The 23,379-nt window shown below is 41.9% G+C and overlaps 1 protein-coding gene across 5 annotated transcripts in view; it reads right to left on the bottom strand.

Annotated features, from left to right (window-relative positions):
* The window catches only part of VPS13C (vacuolar protein sorting 13 homolog C), a 215,679-nt gene that overhangs the window by 27,042 nt on the left and 165,258 nt on the right, over positions 1-23,379 (bottom strand). For all 5 annotated transcript variants that reach the window (XM_034783883.1, XM_034783879.1, XM_034783880.1 and 2 more), the window contains 11 exons: positions 21,455-21,690; positions 20,452-20,602; positions 12,814-12,954; positions 10,975-11,056; positions 10,796-10,865; positions 9,669-9,780; positions 7,566-7,679; positions 2,895-3,034; positions 2,369-2,450; positions 1,716-1,829; positions 1,078-1,153 (listed from right to left, as the gene is read on the bottom strand). In XM_034783883.1, coding sequence (XP_034639774.1) covers positions 1,078-1,153; positions 1,716-1,829; positions 2,369-2,450; positions 2,895-3,034; positions 7,566-7,679; positions 9,669-9,780; positions 10,796-10,865; positions 10,975-11,056; positions 12,814-12,954; positions 20,452-20,602; positions 21,455-21,690 — 1,318 coding nt within the window. The remainder of the gene's footprint in view (positions 1-1,077; positions 1,154-1,715; positions 1,830-2,368; positions 2,451-2,894; positions 3,035-7,565; positions 7,680-9,668; positions 9,781-10,795; positions 10,866-10,974; positions 11,057-12,813; positions 12,955-20,451; positions 20,603-21,454; positions 21,691-23,379) is intronic.

The raw sequence follows: 23,379 nt of genomic DNA, 5'->3' as shown, positions 1-23,379 counted from the left end.
AAAGCTTATGCTCCAATACATCTGTTAGTCTTTAAGGTGCCACAGGACTCTTTGTTGCTTTTTATCTTGGATATACTATTCATGGTCTCCAAAAAATGTCTTCAAAGTCTAATACTTATCACTTGTTTATCATCCCAGCACTGACAATGCATTCTACATTTTCATAAATTAGCTGCCAGACAGAATTAGTATTCTGTCCAGTTCTGGACACCAAACTTGGGGAAAGATGAAGACAAATTGGAGAAAGGCTGGGAGGAGCAACAAAAATGATATAAGGTCTAGAAAATATGACCTTGAGGAAAGATTGAAAAAATTGGGTTTGTTTAGTCTGGAGAAGAGAAAACTGAGGGGGGACATAAGTCTTTGAGTACCTTCAGGAGAGAAGGTTCCCAATCAAAGCTCTCTCAGAAGAGGCAGAAGGTTGTTATAGGTTTGTAAAAGGTTGTTATAAAAAGGAGGGTGATACATTCTTCTCCTTAACCCCTAAGGACAAAACACAAAGTAAAGTGGCTTAAACTGCAGCAAGGGAGGTTTGACTTCTACACCATCAGAATTGTTTACTAAAAAAGTTACAATTATCAGAGCCAGTCGCATTTTTCAGGAACATAACTACAATGTTAAGTGAGGAGTTACAGTATTAGGTTGGTTTGACAGGATTTGTTCTTGACAAATCCATGTTGACCGCTACTATCAGCTTATTATCATCTAGGTGATTATGAACAGTTTGCTGGACTATTTGCACCATTATCTTTCCATGTACCAAAGTTAAACTGACTGGTCTGTAATTTCCCTTACTCCCTTTTTTTAAAACAGGTAGGTACTATATTTGCCCTTTTCCAGTCCTCTGTGATATCTCCCATCCTCCATGAATTCTGAAAAATAATTGTTAATAGCTCAGAGATCTCTTCAGCCAGTGTTTTCTAGCACAGCTTCTGCCATGATTCCCATGATTAGTGTTTTGAAAATGCTTCTCAACCAAATTAAAATAGCAAAAACTCTGCAAAGACATTTGGTCATACAGTACAAGAACTAGGTTAATAAGTACTTTTGTCAATGACAAAGGTACATGATACATACCTACTGTGTGACCAAGAAGACTCTTTACACCAATCACAAAGCCCTCAGCAAATTCTTCAGGTCCTTGAACAGCCCCCTAAAGATGAAATTTACTACAAATTAAAATACAGAGAGAGAGAGAGAGAGAGAGAGAGAGAGAGAAAAGCCCCTCTTCATCCTACAGCTCTTCAAGAATCAAATGGCAACTGCTGTGCATTAGAAAATGTCCGTTCATTTAGGGTATGTCTACACGGTGATAAACCCATAGCACTGAGTCTCAGAGCCCAGGTCAGCTAATGGGGCTCACGGGACTCAGGCTTCAGGGCTAAAAATAGCAGTGTAGACGTTTAAGTTTGGGCTAGAGCCCAAGCTCTGAGATCCTCCCCCCTTGCAGGGTCTCAGAACCTGAGTTCCATCCCGAGCCAAAACATCTATACTACAATATCATAGCCCCCATGCCCAGCAAGGCACAGTTAGCTAACCCGGGCCAACCGCAGCCATCCTATGCATCTTCTATTGTGGTATAGACATACCCTTTAACAAGACATTTCTTCAAGTAGCAAGTGTCACAATTTCCCAATTCTTCATCAGGTTCCAAAATACTTTTAGCAACCTATAGTTAACTGACTAATACAGTGACCTAAAAGAAGAAATCATACCTGGAAAGGCTCATAGAAGAAAGCTTCAACACCCTCAGACAAACCTCTGATTAAGCCAAATGGATTTCCCAGGACATCTAAACCCAGTACAAGAACATACATCTGCTTCAAGAACTAAATGAAGAACAAAAGTGGACATAGTACATATCAGCTCTTGTTTAACACTACACCCAAGTTAGAATTAAAAATCTATATAACATAGCTTTTTAAATCTTTCAAGCACAAGTAAGATGGTATTAAAACAGTGGCTTAGCAGAAGTACTGCGTAATGCTATAGACCAGGATAAAAGCACTACATGGGCACAGGAGTAAGTATGCTCTGTTTGAGTGATTGTGAAAGGGTCTGGCTATGACAAAAGATGCGGCACATGTACAAGTAGCTCTATTAGAATGTCATGGTGGATGATGAGTCTAGTACTGTATTGACATAGGTGGGCAAAAGAAAAAGCAGGAACTGTTGAAACTGAAATCCATTTGAAGTAGAGGTAATTCAGGTTTAGATGCTTTGCCACAAAAATGACTATGAACAATGGATTTGTAAAATTAATAGTTTATACCCAAATAAACTATTTCACAAAAGCTTCACATTCCAGGCAGGTATATTTATCCTAAAAATATATATTTAAAAAGTAGAATTCACTGAATGAACTTACTTGTTCACTATAATGTGTAACAACTCTCCTTATTAGCTCGTCTCTCCTGTAAAACTGATACTTAATTTCAAAGAAAGCAAGTCTGAAAGACAAATAGGAACTTTTAATAACTGAAAAAAAATCTTTTATGGACTTAGTAACTAGAGATTAGTATTAGACTATTTAACTAACCTATACCTTTCTATTGTGCATTATTCAGTAATGCAGTTAGAGCACTACTTTATACATTTGTAGGGAGCAAAGGATACCAAGAGATGCAGTGCCAGGATTTAGAACAATTAGATACCCTTCCTTTCCCATTCATCTCCTTCCCACGAGGAGCTCAAGTCCGCTTTTAAAAATAACACACATACTTTACATGCACGTCACCTTACTTGATTATAGAGCAATTAAATTCATTCTAAATCGTTAAATCAGACCAATCATTTACTGACTACTGCTGAAGAACTGAAATACCTGCAAGAATTCACTAACTCTATTTACAAATTTAACAGTCAAAATCTATTAGCCAGAAGTATCAGCTTACTTAAATATAAGATCATCCACATCAGTCAGAGTAGCCCCAATACTTTTCAATAGCAAGTTGATCGAATGAATAGCGATCATTTCTTTTTTGTCCTTATCTGATTCTTCTCCACCTGAACCCAAAGACAGACTCAAATGCAACTACAAGACAAAAATATTTGTAATGAGTGAAATCAACAGGTATATATGAAATCCAACAATCATGTTTGTAAATTATTTATATTTGACTTGGTTTTTAAAGATTGCACTACTTTAACAGTTACACCTGCAATGCGCTTAAAAAATAGTGATCAAGTTCCCTTAATAGCTCTTTTATTCACCCATGTGTAGAGCCATGCATGGATACAAAATTTGGATCCGCATCCATCTGCAAGCTGGAAACATGGTTCGTGGATATCTGTGGCTATCCGCGGATTTGCAGGGCTCTACCATGTGCACAGAGCACAGTAAAACGCAAACAAAATCCTCTGTTCATAAAAATCGTGAGAATAACGCCAAAGTTTATTCATAAGTCATGATGACATCAATCAAGTTCACTGACAGAAAAGAATGTGGAATATAAGTGACTCATTTGGGTCCTGATGGAAATTAGTATTGGCAAAAAAGGCTTGTATTTTAACTATCCTGAATTCTTCTCTGGAACTACACATTTCACAGTGTTGGCAATATGTGATCTCAGTTCTGAGTCTCTTCAGGCAAACAATGGTTACCTTTCATAACTGTTGTTCTTTGAGATGTGTTGCTCGTGTCCATTCCGTTCTAGGTGTGCGCGCGCCCACGTGCACAGTTGTCGGAAACTTTTGCCTTAAGGTTGTTTGTGGCGCCCCCTTGAGTGCTGTGCTCACGCATCAGTATATTAGGCACCACCGACCTTATGCCCTCTCAGTTCCTTCTTGCCGACAGCTCCGACAGAGATAGGAGGGTGAGTAATGGAATGGACATGAGCAACACATCTCGAAGAAGAATAGTTATGAAAGGTAACCGTTTTTTCTTCGTCGAGTGCTTGGTCACGTCGATTCCATTCTAGCATTCTCAAGCAGTATCTAGGGAGGTGAGCTCAGAGTTCACAGTTTCATGGCTTGCAGTACTGCCCTACCAAAGCAAGCATCGTCCCGGGCCTGCTGGGTCAGTGCGTAGTGGGACGTAAACGTATGGACAGACGACCAGGTGGCCACCATGCAGATGCCCTGGATAGGTACCTGGGCTGCCAAAGTGGCCTGTGCTCTGGTCAAGTGGGCAGTGACAACCGCCAGGGGCAACACCTTCGCTTGATTGTAGCAGAAGCGAATGCAGGCAGCGATCCAAGAAGAAATTGTTTGGGCAGATACAGGGTGTCCTTTCATCCTGTCAGCCACCGTGATGAACAATTTTGTAGACTTAAGTAAATGTCCTGGCTTGAATGAAATTGAGACACCATCTTGGGAAGGAAAGCCAGGTGTGGTCTCCGCTTTCCATTGTCCTTGTAGAAAACCGTATAAGGCGGCTCCAAAGTGAGCGCCCGAATTTCCAAGACTCGATGGGCCGAAGTCACCGCAACCAGGAACGCAATCTTCCAGGACAAGAGAAGGAGAGAACAGGAAGCCAAAGGCTTGAAAGGGGACCCCGTGAGCCATTACAGCACCAAGTTCAAGTCCCTCGAAGGAACGGGATCCTTGACGTGCGGGTAGAGGCGCTAAAGGACCTTGAGGAATCTGGCAGTCATGTCCTGGCCGAAGACTGCCCTGCCCTTGAGCAGTGGATGGAACGCCAAGATGGCTGCCAGATGGATCTTGATCGATGAAAGGGACAAACCCTGGAGCTTGAGATGCAGAAGGTATTCCAGAATGAGCTGCAACGAGGCCCGCTCAGACTGGACACCTTTTTCTGAGGTCCAAAAAGTGAACAGCTTCCACTTAGCCAGGTAGGTCGCTCTGGTAGAGGGCTTTCTACTTCCCAACAGGATCTGCTAAACTTCTGCCAAGCACTGCTGTCCCACTCATTCAACCACACAACAGCCAAACCATCAGGTGCAGCGCTGCCAGGTTCGGTGGCAGAAGACTGCCGTGATTTTGGGACAGCAACTCCGGCCCAAGAGGCAACTGCAACGGAGTTGCCACCGAAAGGTCCAGCAGCGTGCTGTTCCAGTGCTAGCACAGCCAGGCTGATGCTATGAGGATCACCTTTGCTCTGTGCTGCTTGATCTTCATAAGGACCCTGGGGAGCAACAGCACTGGAGGAAAGCCATACATCAGAGCTCCCGACCACAGGAGTAGAAAAGCATCCGACAAGGGCCCCCTGTCCAAGCCTCTCATCGATGATCGATGAGATCAAAAGACATGTCATTTCCTAATCTGTCTGGTTACAAACAGGTCCACTTGGGGAGTTCCCCACTTACAGAAGATTAAACTGACCACCTGGCGAGACAAGATGATTCTGCTGAGGCAATCTGCCAAGGCGTTCTTGGCCTCTGGAAGGTGCGCTGCAATGAGACATATACCGTACTGCAGACAGAGGTCCCAGAGCCTGAGGGCTTCTTGACAGAGGGCCGTCGACCTGGCTCTGCCTTGCTTGTTGATATAGAACACAGCGGCCTTGTTGTCTATAAGGACCTGAACCACTTTGCCCAGTATATTAGGTAGGAAGGCTTGGCAGGCCAGACCAGGTGCACCGCCCTGAATTCCCTGATGTCGATATGCAAGTAGTGATCGTGACTGGACCAATGACCTTGCCAGCCAGGACTCTAACTTAACACTACAAAGACTAGCTAACTAACTACTATTAACTATACACAGATTAGGTAGAACAAAGGACTATGAAGAACCACTAATGCTCTTGCTAAAGGCAAGATGAGGCACTCCAACCAACTGTCATGAGCAGTAAGAAGGAACTGAGAGGGCGAAGGGTCGCCGGCGCCTAATATACTGACGCATGAGCGCAGCACTCAAGGGGGCACCACAGCCGACCCTACAGATACCGCTAAGGCAAAAGTCTCTGACAACTGTGCACGCGGGCGTGCATACACCTAGAATGGAATCAAAATGAGGAAGCACTCGAAGAAGAACTACCTGTTTAGCAAGTAGGGGGACTCTTCAAAATTTCTCTACCTTAGCAGGGAGCAGCATAACAGAGAGCCTTCTCTATCCATATTCATTCTCTCAACTATATTGAGAAACTGCTTACTGCATCAACCTTATTGTGGGGTTTCTTAGTATCTCTCCTTGCTTAAGTTTTGGTTTTGTTTCCTCCCCCTTCCCCCCAACTGCTCACCTTAGTCAATTTCTGAGCCTCGCTACCATCCAGGTTTTTTGCATACTGGGACCTGCCACGCTAGTTGGTGGAAAGAAAAAACAGCCCTTCTTCCCCAAAATTACAGACCCTTAAGATAGAGCTCCAAAAGGCCAAAAAGCATAGCCATCTCCAATGAAATTCAACAGGTATATGACCAAATTCCACAAGTAGCGCCAAAGAGTTAATGAAAGTACAGTCAAATTCCACCATTTTATTGTGGGCCCCATGATATTTAGTGTTTTTTTAAACTCTGTCCTGAAGTTATGTGATTGTTACAATCACTAGTTTAATTTGGGAGAAGGGAGAGAAGAGGAAGCACAACTAGAGCTTAGAATGTAACCCAAATACACCCTAAAGAGTCAGAAATAAGGCCCAGTAAGAAGAAATCAAGATCTTTTATTATTTTTTCAATGTAACAATTTTAAGCCATTTATATTCTGGGGGGCATGATTCATGATTTTTGAATACTTGAGGTTGTAATACTATAAAAAACAAAAGTGTAATTCTTTACAAAAACTGTGGTTCCTCTAAGCCAGTGTTTCCCAAACTTGGGATGCCGCTTGTGTAGGGAAAGCCCCTGGCGGTCCAGGCCGGTTTGTTTACCTGCCGGGTCCGCAGGTTCGGCCGATCGCGGCTCCCAGTGGCCATGGTTTGCCGCTCCATGCCAACGGGAGTTGCTGGAAGTGGCGGCCAGGATGTCCCTTGGCCCATGCCGCTTCCAGCAGCTCCCAATGGCCTGGAGTGGCGAACCGTGGCCAGTGGGAGCCGCGATTGGCCGAACCTGCAGACGGGGCAGGTAAACAAACCGGCCTGCCAGGGGCTTTCCCTACACATGCGGTGTCCCAAGTTTGGGAAACACTACTCTAAGCAATTAACTCATTACTGCAGAGGAAGAATACTACAGGTTGATGCAGAACTAGACTACAACCATCAGTGAGCTTTCTTCCCTTACTGTGACTGGAATAAAAAGGTAAACAAAAGAAATGAAAGAGAGGACATTAAGTATAACGAAAGATTAATGCTTTTTATTCAGATTGTTCACATCTGTTAAAAAGGTGAACATTTTCACCATTATATATGTTAGTATTTTTATATTCTTTCTAGTTTTGACATCCATATGACATCCATTATAGCCTTCTGTTTAGACAGTTATTGTTATTAAGTGCAGAAGGAACATAAAACAAATATTTGTTGATGATTCCTAGATCAACTGAGAAACATTTCCACCAAGTATTGAAAATCTGACAAGTCACAGATTCCTGCAGGGTCATATTACTGTAAACGAAAGGCTAGAAAATAGTTATTTAATCCAATCAATGTGAATGGCTAGTTAAACATGATAAAGAAATTAGGAGATACTATTTAAGATTTTTGCTTCTCTGAAGTATTTTCCTCTACAACATACCTTAATTGGAGAAATATGGAAGTGCTCAAAGAAACTGAGGGTTGACATATCAGTTAAGGAAGATTCCATCAATTCAGCATTAAGAGCATCTACGTCTTGCTGAATTAACTTTGTCTGTTTGTAAAAAAGAAAATTTTAAATCAAAACTCTGGTTTCCTCAATGTCAACCTGAATTCAAAATGGAAAAAAAAAAAAAGCTATGGGATCAAAGAAATGTAAAAGTAAAATAATTACACAATTGCTTAGATAGCTGTAGCAGAGATGTCCTCCAAATACACAAGTACAGTAGAATAATTATCCATCATATACTAAATTGTGATAACTATGCTCATTCCTTCCTTATTCAAAGAAGTGCAAACTAATACTTTCTAGATGACCTATTACACACGTTTTTCTTTTGATGGGTAAATTTTCTTGATTTGATGACAAATATAACTTCTCACATTTATTCCATCTCACTCAAGATTTTTCTGTCATTCTTTAGTTTTTTATTACTTTATTCATTGAGATGGAGTGCTGAGAACTACAAATTATAAACCCTTATGATTTCCATGAAGTCCTTGTTCACCTAAAGCTTTTTTCCCTTCAATTAGAGAGGGCCTTCAGTTCCACCTGGAAATAAGAAACTTTATGGGTTTGAACATTTCATTTCAAAACCAGTTTGTAGGAGCTACTCTCACACAGAAATTATGGGGGATCTTTTTATTTCTGAAGATGTATAGATGATAAAAAAATGCTCCTGTCTTATACTGCACAACTAGCACCTGCTGCTCCCTTAGGAAGAAATGGAATGAGTATGCATACTTTACAGCAAAATGATGGGGTCTAAATTAGTGGTTACCACTCAAGAAAGAGATCTTGGCGTCATTGTGGATAGTTCTCTGAAAACACCCACTCAATGTGCAGACGCAAGTCAAAAAAGCTAACACAATGTTGGGAATCATTAAAAAAGGGATAGATAAGACAGAAAATATCATATTGCCTCTATATAAATCCATGGTACACCTTCATCTTGAATACTGTGTGCAGATGTGGTCGCCCCATCTCAAAAGAGATATATTGGAATTGGAAAAGATTCAGAAAAGGGCAACAAAAATTATTAGGGGTATGGAACGGCTTCTGTATGAAGAGAGATTGATAAGATTGGGACTTTTCAGCTTGGAAAGGAGACGACTAAGGGGGGAAATGATAGTGGTCTATAAAATCATGACTGGTGTAGAGAAAGTAAATAAAGAAGTGTTATTTACTCCTTCTCATAACACAAGAACTAGGGGTCACCAAATGAAATTAATAGGCAGGAGGTTTCAAACAAACAAACAGAAGTATTTCTTAACACAACGCAGTTAACCTGTGGAACTCCTTGCCAGAAAATGTTGTGAAGGCCAAAACAATAACAAAGTTTAAAAAAAGCACTAGATTAATTCATGGAGGATAGGTCCATCAATGGTTATGAGCCAGGATGGGCACGTATGGTGTCCCTAGCCTGTTTGCTACAAGCTGGGAATGGGTGACAAGGGATGGATCACTTGATGATTACCTATTCTGTTCATTCCCACTGGGGCACCTGGCATTGGCCACTGTCAGAAGACAGGATACTGGGCTAGATGGCCCTTTGGTGTGACCCAGTATGGCCATTCTTGCGTTCAATCTGACAGTCAATTAAAATGGGAACTATTAACAGGTTCAATTAAAGATACTCTATATGTAAGTTAACTGTGCATTTTTTCATTAGCCCTATAAAATAATTGTATGTATCCTACTGCAATCTTGGCCCCCAGCACCTTGTAGCCATGAGATCCACAAGTTGAATGTGCATTGTTCAAACAAGTGTTTTAACATTTCTTATGAATAGTAGTTACCCAAACACTGACAAGCTACTACTACTAGGAGCCCGCACAAACTAATAGAGGGCCCAATTCTATACTTCAATTTGAGAATATATATTTTTCCCCAACTGTCTGAGCATTCAACTGGTAGTCATTTTACAGTTTGGAAGATGCTTTCCATTTGTTTTAAATTTGATTTTCAAAATATCTAATTCACATGGTAATAAATCAAACCTGTTTTAGCAAAATAAATACTTTTTTCCTAAACACACATTACCCTTTGCCTTTCAGCTTCTGGATCAGTAGATGGGGTGAAAAGCCCAATAAGTGCTCCTAGAAACCCCTGATCCAATTTCAATGCCATCTCCTGGATAAGAACCATGAAATATCTAAGAAAAGATAAAAGGAAAAATATGGTGACTGACTTTTGCATACTTATAATCACAGATCATCTTATAGATACAGATTTAAATTAACAACCACATGCTGGGTATTAAGTGTTCAAGCTCATAACAATATTTTAATGCTCTGATTAGAGTATTAAAAGCATCAGTTTATAGTTGGAGGGGCCTAACAGAAAGACATCTGAAGAGTTCTGCTATTAATAATAGGCTGCAATTCAACACAGAAAAGGCACAATACATTAATAATCTAATCTATTTAGGGTTTATCCTAATAATTAACTGGAATTTCATACATTACAATACAATTGCTTCATGAAATACATTCTGAGAAAGTAGTAAAGGTCATGGGATAAGTGGCTTCAGATCCTTAAACTCTGATTCTGACCACTGTAAAACTCCCATGTAAACTGCCCATTTACCTGGGTGGTCACCATGATTTGTCAGCTTCTGCGGGGGGAAAACTGCATTTACAACACAAATGTTCTCTGAATGTGTTTTTGTATCTAATCAAACTGGCTTATGCTGAGACTTGTTTTAGTACTTGGATTGGAAGACTTGGTACGCTAATTGCATCTTAGCATACAATGGTACAGGCTCAAAGCAGTGGTTCTCAAACTGGGGCCGATGCTTGTGTAGGGAAAGCCCCTGGCGGGCCGGGATGGTTTGTTTACCTGCCGGGTCTGCAGGTTCGGCCGATCGCGGCTCCCACTGGCCGTGGTTCGCCACTCCAGACCAATGGGGGCTGCGGGAAGCAGCGTGGGACAAGGGATTTGCTGGCCACCGCTTCCCACAGCCCCCATTGGCCTGGAGCGGCGAACCACGGCCAGTGGGAGCTGCGATCGGCCGAACCTGCAGACCCGGCAGGCAAACTAACTGGCCCGGCCCACCAGGGGCTTTCCTTACACAAGCAGCGGCCCCGGTTTGAGAACCACTGGGCTCAAAGTATTAGCTCCACAGGTATTAACATTTCTAAAGCAAGGTATAATATGCTTTTACTTACTTGAACTGCAGTACTTTACTGTACTCATTGAATCTAGTGATGATGCTGATATCTATGAATGGTTTTGGCTCTAATAAAAAAAGTGCAAATTAGTTTTATAATGGATTCCATTCTGCAGTTAAATCAAAATATTTAATGTCATGGCTAACTAATTTTAGATTACTCTTGCATTTACTTACCTGAATCCAAAGCTATTGACTTGGGAGGGGCTACAGGGTGAAACACAACTGGGAACATTGGACCAGGTAACTGGTTATCAACCTGAAACAAAGTCATATCAGATGAGCAGTATTTTAGTGAGAGTAAGATTTATAAAGGATTCCTTGGCTTCAGGTGGCTTAAGCAGCTTAGGTATAGAACGATGTTTTGGAGTAAAAGTTGTCATTTGCAATCTTATTTTGTGTTTACCCTGATATCTGAAGCCTTGCTAGCACCTGTTTATCAAGAACAGTTAGGACCAACAGAATAACAGTTGTGATTGGAAGTGTGCAAATAAGCTTTCAAATTTCAGCACAGGCAGGGGTTTAGGTACTATTAAAAACACTCTGACTGTTTGTTGTTGTTTTATATTTTAAATAGTGAGGGGCCATATCTTGCAGTCCTTACTTACAAGCCTTACTTACAGGCTCCCACTAAAATTAACTCCCCTTTATTTCAAAGGGATTTAAAAAAAAAAAAAAGGTTTTACAGGATTTGGCTCAAATCAAATAAGATGGTCTCTGTAAACTCCACTTTCAACAGCCTAGTCACATGCCCCATTCCATACATAGGCCTTACGTTATGATTTGAGATTCCAACTAAATGTGGCATACAATGAATACTTGGTACCATATTGTATTACTCCTCCAAGTACGAAGTGCTGATGCGAACACGAAGCTATAAATGACTGAAGTGACATTATAAGAAGCTAAGAGAGCTTGGTAGACAGATAAATTTCTTAAAATTTCTCAAATGGACTGAACTTTTTAGGTTTGTAAGGTTTTTATATAATTAGGCAAATAAAAAGAAATGGAATATAAAAACACTTTCAGTTGTGGCCTTGAGTCAAGTAACAGGATTTGGAAAAAAATATCCAGTTATGAGGAACATAGCTGGTTATTTAAAGAGAGGTTCTTTGCAGAAGTATTAATACTGGAATACCACAAGTTTTCTTCGTCCACAAACTCCTATTTCTCATTCTTTAAGAAAGTATTATCTACCCTTCAGAGAACGCTTTTAGCAAATATTCTCCCTTTCTTCTTTTGACTGAAGAACATTAGAATCTGCTAAGCTTGTATGTAATCAGAATCTACAAGTCAAATGTAATAGCTTTATTTCCACTTTAAGAGCACTTCAGAAGATTTACCTTTGGTGCTGAATTCATGGCAGTGCATGAATGGGTATGCAATTACAATTACAGGGAGTGGCGAAGGGGAGGCCTAGAAGCTCAAGTTTTACAATGGAAATGTTCTTACTGTACAAGTATTGCTTCAGACTTCCAATACACTGAAGAACCCAAACCTTCCAACTATTACTACCAAGAACAGCAATTTCTATGTTGACTGCTCACAGTAGTAAACACCATGCCAGGTAATTCTTGTAGGATTGGACTCTGAACCTCTAGGTACAGCACAGAGAGTAAGGGACATCTCATAACTAAATGCAAAATACACAACAATTTAAATGCTGACAACGTTTATAATTATTTTCTCTGCCACAACAAGATTTCCATCATGACCTCAATTATAACGTCTCCCACTCGTCTTTATTCTGTCCTATAGATTGCTTACCAGCACCACCTGTGAAATTGTGGGATACAGTAAAGTCCTGTAGCATGTCTTTAAGGTCATCTAAGCTGATGAAGCAAAGCTAACAGTGAGATCTAGATCAAAGGATTATTCACCACAAATACCTTGTGGCCCCTTCTTATTTTACCACAAGAGGACTGTCAGCTTCAGATGATCTCACCTGCTGTGGAATTGATCTCAACGCTTACTAGCAATTCTTGTTCAGCCTACAGTGAATAATAAAAATGATACCTGAAGCCAATTCAACTGTGCCCGTAAGCTTCTTTGGTGAGGAGACTGTTTGAACTCAACATGAATGCCCGATAGGAAGTTTCGTCGAATACTGCATTTGATTGGGAGGCGCATTTTCATTGGCATCTTACAAAAATTCACCTAGAAACACATAATACATTTTAGCTCCATTTGGCTAATATTATTGCTCTTAGATTTCATTAAACTGTCCTTGGACTAGACGTGAATGGGCATTCATCAATTAAAAGAAAGTACATTAATATTAAAAAAATTGAATTTCCAGAACTTTATCGCTGTTGCATAATAGAATGGTTATTGAACTGGACGTACACAAGCCAACACTGAATTTTTCTTTTTCTTTTCTTTTCCTTATAAAGGAGGAAAGAAAACCAGATCTTATTTTGTTACTTTTGGTGCATATCTTTAGTTTGTTGAATGGAGAAGTTGGGAGCAATCTTATCCCAATTTAAGGTATCATTAACATTTTTAGTCAACAGAATTAAAGATAACTAGGAGTCCGGTGGTACCTTAAAGACTAACAAATTTATTTGGGCATAAGCTTTCGTGGGTAAAAAACCCACTTCTTCAGATGCATGGAGTGAAAATTACAGATGCAGGCATTATTTTACCTCTGAGGTTGCACCCTATAATGCTTTATAGAAATATGCTTATGAATGTAAATATGACATAACTGGAATATGTTTTATGCTACATATGCCATGTAACATATCTCTGCAAAGGTTATGATCTACTGAATATATTCATCCTATTTGTATGCATGTATCATTTTTGTGTTCGAAGTTATGAATACTGGCTGTGTACTTATTTGATTTTAAGTAACCTCAGTGAAGCATTTGGTCAGCTTCTTGAGAAAAAGACTATTCTCAGTAAGTGCCCAATCAAGAAACACTTAAGCTGACAATAGACTTTGACAGATGCCAATCCACATTTGAGCTTTCCTGGGAACGTTCCTGTAGAGAATTAAGTCATGCATGGACATGCGACTTGCCCAGGTGACTCCAAATCTCCATCTTGTAAAGGGGATTCTACACAGGGGAACGGAGGGGTTTCCACCCACAAGAGAGAACCTATATAAAGCCCTGGGAGACCCCACCATTTTGTCTTCAGCTGGCTCAAGAGGTAGCCTTTCCACCCAAAAAGGATACCTGAAAGAAACTGGAAAAAAGGACAGTAACCACAGGGGTGTGAGTGATTGCTGAACTCAGACAAGAAAGAGGCTAGTCTGTAAAAAGCTTACTGGAATATCTCTGAGGGCAAGATTTCATCTGTAATCACTTTCTTACTGTATTAGGCTTAGACTTGCATATTTTATTTTATTTTGCTTGGTAATTCATTTTGTTCTGTCTGTATTACTTGGAACCACTTAAATCCTACTTTTTGTATTTAATAAAATCACTTTTTACTTACAGTAACTCCCCACTTAATGTCCTCTCGCTTAACATTGTTTCGATCTTACGTCCCTGCTCAATTACAGAACATACTCCATTTAAAGTTGTGCAATGCTTCGCTATAACGTCATTTGGCTGCCTGCTTTGTCCACAGCTGGCAGCTCCCCTACACCCCCCACCAACAGCGCCTCCTGCCCGCCGGCACACCCCGCGGATCAGCGCCTTCCCCCTCCTGCCCCCGGCAATCAGCTGGCTTGTGGCCTTCAGGAGGAAGAGGGGAGGAGCGAGGACTTGGCCCGCAGGCTTCCCCTCTCTCCCCCGCCACCCGAATGCCACAAACCAGCTGATTGCCGCAGGCAGGGGAGAGAGAAGGGCGCCTGCACTCTGAGTCCTCGCTCCTCCCCCCTCCCTCCTGCCCCCTGAACGTTGCAAGCCAGCTGATTGCCGCAGGCAGGAGGGAGAGGGGAGGAGCGAGGATACGGCGCACCTCCCCCATCCTTCTCCTGCCTCCTGCCCGCGGCAATCAGCTGGCTTGCGGTATTCAGGAGGCAGGGGAGTGAAGGTGAGCCTGTGCGCCGTGTCCTCGCTCCTCCCCGCTCCCTCCTGAACACTGCAAGCCAGCTGATTGCCACGGGCAGGAGGCAGGGGGAGGAGGAGCGAGGACACGGCATGCAGAGTAAAGGGGGAGGAGGGAAGGAAGAAGAGGCGGGTTAAAGGTAGGGGTTTGTGGGAAGGGGTGGCGTGGGTGGGCCGAGGGTTGAGCCCCCCGCCCCTGGTGCTTGCAGAGTAGGGGAAGCTGCTGCTCAACATGCTTCTCCTAGCCTACAGCACCTTCAGCCTCCTTGCCTACCTCATTGTCTCTAGTGCCAGTGAGCTGTGCCTGTATGGGTAAGGCGGGGGCACCTCCCAACTATAGTACTGTACTGTATGGCAAAAAAAATTTTTTTCCTGGAACCTAACCCCCCCACCCCCCCATTTACATTCATTCTTATGGGGCTGTTTCACTTGAAATTGCATTTTTCAGGAACGTAACTACAACGTTAAGTGAGGAGTTACTGTATTAATTAACCCAGAGTATGTATTAATACCTGGGGGAGGAGGGGGGCAAACAGCTGTGCATCTCTCTCTATCAGTGTTATAGAAGGCCAACAATTTATGAGTTTATCCTGTATAAGCTTTATACTTGGCAAAACGGATTTATTTGGGGTGTGGACCCCATTGGGAGTTGGGTACCTGAGTGTTAGAGACAGGAACACTTCTTAAGCCGTTTTCAATTAAGCCTGCAGCTTTTGGGGGACGTGGTTCAGACCTGGGTCTGTGTTTGTAGCAGGCAAGTGTGTCTGGCTCAAACCAGGCAAGGCACTGAAGTCCCAAGCTGGCACGGAAAACAAGATCAGAAGTAGTCTTGGCACATCAGGTGGCAGTTCCCAAGGGAGTTTCTGTGATTCAACCCGTCACAATACCTGTTATGCAGCTATAATAATGCTTGCATCTGTAATTTTCACTCCATGCATCTGAAGAAGTGGGTTTTTTACCCACGAAAGCTTATGCCCCTATAAATTTGTTAGTCTTTAAGGTGCCACCGGACTCCTCGTTATTTTTGTGGCTACAGACTAACACGGCCACCCCTCTGAGAATTAAAGATATATGCATGCAAATGAAAATATTTTTTCCAGCACGGAATTTTTTTTTACCACAAATCTATGTAACTTGGATAATATTCTGAAGAAATAATCAGTTTAATAAAAAACCTCCATCACTTCATTATTTTAACTCAAAAATGCTGAATCACAAAAAATTGTGTGTCCTATGTATCATTTAGTTCAAACACAATCATATTCAAAGCTACACAAAAACTTAAGGCCTATATAATTTATGGTAGTATAAAAGATTACCTTTTTGGATACAAAATAGAAGAAAAATTCAGATTGTTTATAATACTGAATATCATAAAAGTTTTATCTCTATTTTATTTAGCCTTATTAAGTACTTTAAGAGATTTTTTTCAACAATTCCAATATGCTTGGAATGTAAGTGTTCTACAAATAACTGGTTCTTTAGAAACATCTAAATCACAAGAGAGAAATGTTATAAACACCTGAAAAGCTACAGATTTTTTTTCTGAATCAACAATGTAAAAATGGGTAATTCTATTTTCATCCTCAAACCACTATGCATTAAAAAACGGTTACTCACCTTTGTAACTGTTGTTCTTCGAGATTGCTCATATCCATTCCAATTAGGTGTGTGTGCATGCCGCGTGCACGATCGTCGGATAAATTTTCTACCCTAGCAACACCCGGTGGGTCGGCTGGGGAGCCCCCTGGAGTGGCGCCTTCATGGCGCCGGATATATACCCCAGCCGACCCAGCGCCCCCTCAGTTCCTTCTTGCCGGCTACTCCGACAGTGGGGGAGGGGGGCGGGTTTGGAATGGATATGAGCAACACATCTCGAAGAACAACAGTTACAAAGGTGAGTAACTGTTTTTTCTTCTTCGAGTGCTTGCTCATATCGATTCCAATTAGGTGACTACCAAGCCTTACCTAGGTGGTGGGGTCGGAGTGAGACATCGCTGAGTGCAGAACCACTGATCCAAATGCAGCATCGTCTCTAGACTGCTGTACAAGCGCATAGTGAGCAGCAAAGGTGTGAACCAATGACCAAACCGCCGCTCTACAAATGTCATGGATTGGGACGTGAGTCAGGAAGGCAGTCGAGGAGGCTTGGGCCCTTGTGGAGTGGGCGGTGAGGCGCGGCGTCGGGGCACCGGCCAAGTCGTAGCAAGCATGAATACAGGACGTGATCCAAGAGGAGATACGTTGTGAAGAGACTGGTAGGCCTTTCATCCAGTCAGCCACTGCAACGAAGAGTTGAGTCGTCTTCCTAAACGGCTTCGTACGCTCGATATAGAAAGCAAGGGCCCTGCGTACATTCAAGGAGTGCATACGTTGGTCTTGTCGCGTAGGGTGTGGCTTAGGATGGAAGACCGTGAGAAATATATCCTGGTTCACATGAAAAGCTGATACCACCTTGGGAAGAAAGGCAGGATGGGGGCGAAGCTGCACCTTGTCTTTATGGAAGACTGTATACGGAGGTTCGGACGTGAGGGCTCCGATTTCAGAAACACACCTTGCTGAAGTGATGGCTACAAGGAAGGCTGTCTTCCAAGATAGGTAAAGGAGTGAGCAGGTAGCCAATGGCTCGAACGGGGGCCCCGTGAGCTTGGAGAGAACCAGGTTAAGATCCCACACCAGAACCGGTTGACGCAGCTGTGGGTATAGGCGGTCTAAGCCCTTGAGAAATCTGACGACCATCGGGTTAGAGAAGACCGAGGAAGCGTGTTCTCCTGGGTGGAACGCCGATATAGCAGCCAGGTGCACCCTGACCGAAGATATCGCCAGGCCCTGCTGTTTTAGGGATAGGCGATATTCAAGTATAAGTGGGATCGACGCCTGCAAGGGGGGCGTGACCCGCTGCTCGCACCAACAGGAGAAGCGCTTCCATTTGGCCAAGTAAGTGACCTGTGTAGAGGGTTTCCTGCTGAGCGGTGCCGGGGAGCGGAACTGGGAGCGAGAACGGTGCCAATGGCCATGCCAGTACCGGGATCCAGATCTGGATCGCGAAGAAGACCGTCTGTAAAATCGGTGCCGGGAGCGGCCTCTCGATCGGGATTGGTGCTCATACCGGTGCCGGGAACAGCGTCAGGACTCTGAGCGGTACCGATGCTCGGGTCGGTGCCGAGAGGTGGACCGGTGCCGGGAGGAAGAGCTGGGCCACGAGAACGACCGGCGCCGTGATGAAGTCCGGTGCCAGGACTGCGAGCGGCGTCGGGACCTGCTCCGAGACTGGGAGCAGTGCTGAGAGTCCACGCTCAGAGATGGAGGGCGTAGCAGGGCAGGCTTGCCCCTGGATTGCACCATGCGGAGTGGATGCGGTGCCGCGGTCTGAGACGGTGCCGGTTCCGTGAGGGCAATGAGGTCTCTCGCCATCGCAAACGTCTCCGGCGTAGACGGGAGACACGGCTCAACCACGCAACGGGGCGGGGAGCCAGTCCGCACCGGACTCAACGGCCCTACTACCGGTGCCAGCATCAACAGTGTCGATGACGGCGCCTGCAACCTCGGACATTCCGATGCCGGACGCGACTCCGCAGCCAGTGCGGGGGGCGCCAGTGCCTACTGTTGCGTGGCAGTCTCTTGTGTTTTACGGGTTCTCTTGTGACCCGGAGACAGGGAACAGTGCCGAGGGGCTTGTGGCGGATGCAGTGCCGATGGAGGATGGTGCCGTGGGGTCTTATCCGCGTCTCCTCGTGGTGCAGTACCTGAGGCCGCCACCGGGGTGCTGCGCACTGAGGCATTCAGTGCCGGAGCTTGGCATGCCGAAGGAGGGTCTGGGCTAAGTGCTGCCTCCATAAGGAGCTGTTTAAGATGAAAGCCCGGCTCCTTTTTGGTCCTTGGCCGAAAAACCTTGCAGATCCTGCACTTATCAGTCTGGTGAGACTCCCCTAGACATTTTAGAGAAGAGTCGTGGGGGTCTCCCGTTGGCATAGGCCTAGCACAGGTCGCGCACAGTTTAAAGCCAGGAGCCTTGCGCATGAGCCTGGCTGCACGCCAAGGGGAAAGGTGGAGATGAAAACCCCTTAGCCCCGCTAACTACTTATAACTACTCTGTAACAGCTATTAAACTACTAAACTATACTAAATCTATTACTATACAACTAACAACTATCTACAACAAAAACTAAGAAAGCTAGGGAGAGTGGAGGACAGCTATGCCGCGCTCCACAGTTCCAACGACCGTCACGGGTGGTAAGAAGGAACTGAGGGGGTGCTGGGTCGACTGGGGTATATATCCAGCGCCATGAAGGCGCCACTCCAGGGGGCTCCCCAGCCGACCCACTGGGTGTTGCTAGGGTAGAAAATTCTCCGACGATCATGCACGTGGCGCGCGCACACACCTAATTGGAATCGATATGAGCAAGCACTCGAAGAAGAACGGGTATAATGCTAGGTCTTCAATTTTTATTTGTGCATCTCTTTAAGGATTAAGATTCCACAAAATGAAACAGCTCCCATTTTTAAGTAAGAGGCGATAATGTACTAGTCAATATTTACATTCATCACTGCCCTAAAATAGATGGAATCCAAAGACCACAATTCAGCAGTACACATCTATTTAGTAAAGCACTTAAGCAGATGTTTAACTTAAATATGTGCCTAAAGTCCAGTTGACTGCAATGGTATTTCAGCACATATACAATACTGAACTGAATGGAAGTGTGACTGATCTTATCTTTTTAAGTATCAGAGGGGTAGCCATGTTAGTCTGGATCTGTAAAAAGCGACAGAGTCCTGTGGCACCTTATAGACTAACAGACGTATTGGAGCATAAGCTTTCGTGGGTGAATACCCACTTCGTCAGACGCTGTGTCTGACGAAGTGGGTATTCACCCACAAAAGCTTATGCTCCAATATGTCTATTAGTCTATAAGGTGCCACAGAAGATTCTGTCACTTTTTACTTATCCTTTTAGTGGCTGCCATCTGATCCCTAATACTGCTACAGCCAAAGGAGAATTTCTATTAGGAGAAGGTGTAGTGGCATACATTTTTAAAATCAGATATCCTGAGTTTATCCACCAATTATGGTCTTGAATTCCAAAAGCCCAAGGTAAGTGAACAGTGAATTATTATAAAGTCCAATGTGCTTATAAAGTTTCCAATTCCTGTGTCATAAAAGGGATGAGATGTGTTTTGGTGCTTCATAAAGAATATACATAAAGTATAACTTCTACATGGAAGAAACTTTTTAGACCAACTTAAACAAGGTTTCATAACCAAATATCCTGCAAGTTCTGCAATGTTTTTGTCGTACTGCATGCATCCTAGATGACATACAACTACTGCATAATTGAAATTACAGTGTCTGTCAGACAAATATCATCAACAATAACAACTTAGAGTCCTTGTGGCTCCTTGTTGTTTTTGCTGATACAAACTAACATAGCTACCATCATCAACAATGTTTATTAAAGCTATCTGACAAATGTCTGATTGGAGATGATCTGTAACATACTTAAATGTACAATTGCATACACTGTGAAGGCATTTCCCAAATGAAGACTTTTACATGTTGTCTAAATACATTACTGGTAGTAATATGGTAAAAACTGTTAATAATTTTGATAGAAAAAATTGTATGATTAAACACTGAACAGCCACAAGTGTACCTCAAAGTTGTTGTCTATTTTAACCCAGCCCAGATCCTCCATGGCATTTGTGGAAAGGTATTTTTGATAGGCTTTTTCCAACAGGTTTATCTGCTTTTGATTAAATGGCTTCCATCTCTGCTTTGGTTTCAATTCCCAGACAACACCAGAACTACAAGGAAAGTACATTAATGTAATTAATACTTTTGAATAAAAATGCATTGAAGTAGAGTATACCAAATGTTCTAATGTTAATAAAAATAATAATAATAAAAAAAACATACAAAGCCTCATCCCCATATTTCTGATGCTGATTTCCATTCATTTGTCAAAATTATGATTCTTTCTTTATGCCTGCCAAGTCAATGACTCATGAAAGTGGAAATGAAATTTAGAAATGAAATTTATTTTTCTTGAATACAGATTTCTACAGTTACTATCATAACAAAGTAAAGACATGACCCAAATTACTGATGTCCTTTTGTGGATATTTCTATGCATCTATCTTTGCAATTTTTGATGAAAAGGATATGATTTAGTACACAGAATCAAGTTAATAGTAAAGTAATTTCTGAATTATGAATAGGAAATTGAAGAAAAGAACTGATTGTTTATTATCATGCACATGAGTGTTTTCAAATTTAATTTGCCATTGTGAAAGCAACAGTTACTAAAATGCAGAGTGACAAATCAACTCAAAATTTACCTTGTGTTGTATCACAAGGCACAATTCTTTAACCAGTCACACAATAACTCCACTGTGCTCAAATGATATAATAGGACTTGAAGTCCAGAAATAAATATCAAATTAATTATGGAACTGTGACAAGACAGGCATTTAAAATGTATATTCCCTTGATAGCTCTACAACAGCAGACAAAATGTAGTTTTAAAAATTCAGCATATAATGCTAAAAAAATGTCTTATTTTAGAAGCATAATGACAGTTTTCAAGTGCATTAAAGTATATGCCCGAACTACTCCTTGGTCCATTTAAAGGCAAACTTGCTTTCCATCTGCAGTACCTAGTAATCCCTATGTAAGAGATTTCTTGTTTAGTCTCATTGTTGACCAGAGAAAGTCCAAGACTATGAAGTGACAAGTTTATTTCTTGATCAGGTTGCTCCATCTCCTCTGCTTGCCGTGCTTTAGAAACTAATGCAACGTCGTCTGTAAAAAGCAGTACTCTCTGGCGTCCATCCAGAAAGGACACCCAGTGTATCTGAGTATTTGAATTGTAAGGAAATTGACCACATTCATCCTGAGTTGGAAAAAAGAAAGGTACTTTAGTTGGTTGCATAAAAACACAAAGCAAGTAGCAAGCAACGGCCCCAATTAAGCAGAACAATTAGAATTTCTGAGGTACCTTATTATTACCTTTAATCTATTGTAGGATATTAATGGGATGGAGTCTTCTGTCATCATGGGCTGCCTATACAACCCATACCTTTTTTTTTTGGTATTTTGGGTCTTGTGGATTATTAAGATGTTAAATAAGATATCCACATTTTTTAAAAGAAACTAAGGGTAATCTCAAGAATTGAAGACCTTAGCAGTACAATGACAAAGTTAAGAAAAATGAATCCCCTATTGTACAGCACCTTAGTATACTAATCACAATATTAAATGGACAAATGTAGTGTTTAAATGTTATAGCATCCCCTTAATGTGTTAGAATTCTTTCAGGGTTAACATAACTGTGAATGAATGAGAACTGAGACAGTTATTTAAGGCTTTTGAAATATAACTTCAGAAGTGAGTATTAATATAATACTCATGTAATGTACAATAATTAACGTAATGCTAACCATAAGCTGAAAAGATGTGTCTTAACATACATTAAAACAGGTTTCAATAGTCAGAAGCTACAAGAAAGTAGCAATTTTCCAGTATGTAACGATGTTTACATTGTAAGGTACCTCAATTTAAAAACAAAACAAAACAAAACCAAACCACCATTACTAAAACTGAGCGAAGAAAAATAAATTCCACCTTGTAATTAAAATGCTCCTTTATTCCTCTGCCCGTCAATTTCCAGTTATTTTCTATTTTCCTGTTCTAGACTATGTGATCTAATCCTTTGCCCATGCAAAATTGTCCATCAACTTTTTTTTTTTTTTTTTTAATATGAAGTGCTGTTTCTGGCAGGATGGATTTGCTTGATCTTTTCCTAGGTTTATGTCTTCACCTTGGTTTTGCTCCCCTTTCTTCCTATTTCCTGTCTCAGCATTGTCTTTCTACCCTCTATCCTAAATCATGTTGTACATGCTGCTGAACACTTAAGTAGCTCACAGTGAGCAACTCCTGCAATGCAGTACTCTACTCAACGGAAGTGTTTCCTCTTAGTGAGGGGAAGGAATTCAGGGTTGTGATTTTCCCCAACCCAGAAAAAATACATATTATATTCTGGAAAATAACTGCAGGAAGTGCTGCTTTCACCTGCTGCAGTTCAAACAGGAATAATTAGAGTGTACATTGTTCACTTTTGATACTGGTATGAGTGACCATCTTCACTTGCTGCATCACTTCCTCTTTCATTGCCTCCTCTCTTTAGAGGTGTATCAGCAAATACAGATTTCTAGTCCTGGCAGCAGTAACAGTCTGCCCCTCTTATTCCTCATTTATACACAGCCTGCTTATTAGTCTGATTAATGTTTGTTTCAGATAAAGGAAATTGGGAGATCTGAGTTTTGCCCTACACATGAGGGCTTACAAGATTCTTCAACATACTCTCAAGTAGAAACAGCAACTACACAAAAGGTTACCTATGTACAGAAACAAAAACCATGACCTAACAAAAGGTCTTGCATTTTAAATGACCATATCTGAAGACAAGGCCTTATCTCCAGTCTCTCAATGAACTCATGATTCTAGTTTGGGTCACACCTTCCCTCCCCCAATCTTTAAAAAAAAAAAAAAAAAAAAAAAAAAAAAAAAAAAAAAAAAAAAA

Source organism: Trachemys scripta, chromosome 10 (assembly GCF_013100865.1).
Source record: "Trachemys scripta elegans isolate TJP31775 chromosome 10, CAS_Tse_1.0, whole genome shotgun sequence".
Classification (NCBI taxonomy): Eukaryota; Metazoa; Chordata; order Testudines; family Emydidae; genus Trachemys; species Trachemys scripta.
This window is presented reverse-complemented; position numbering and strand designations above follow the sequence as displayed.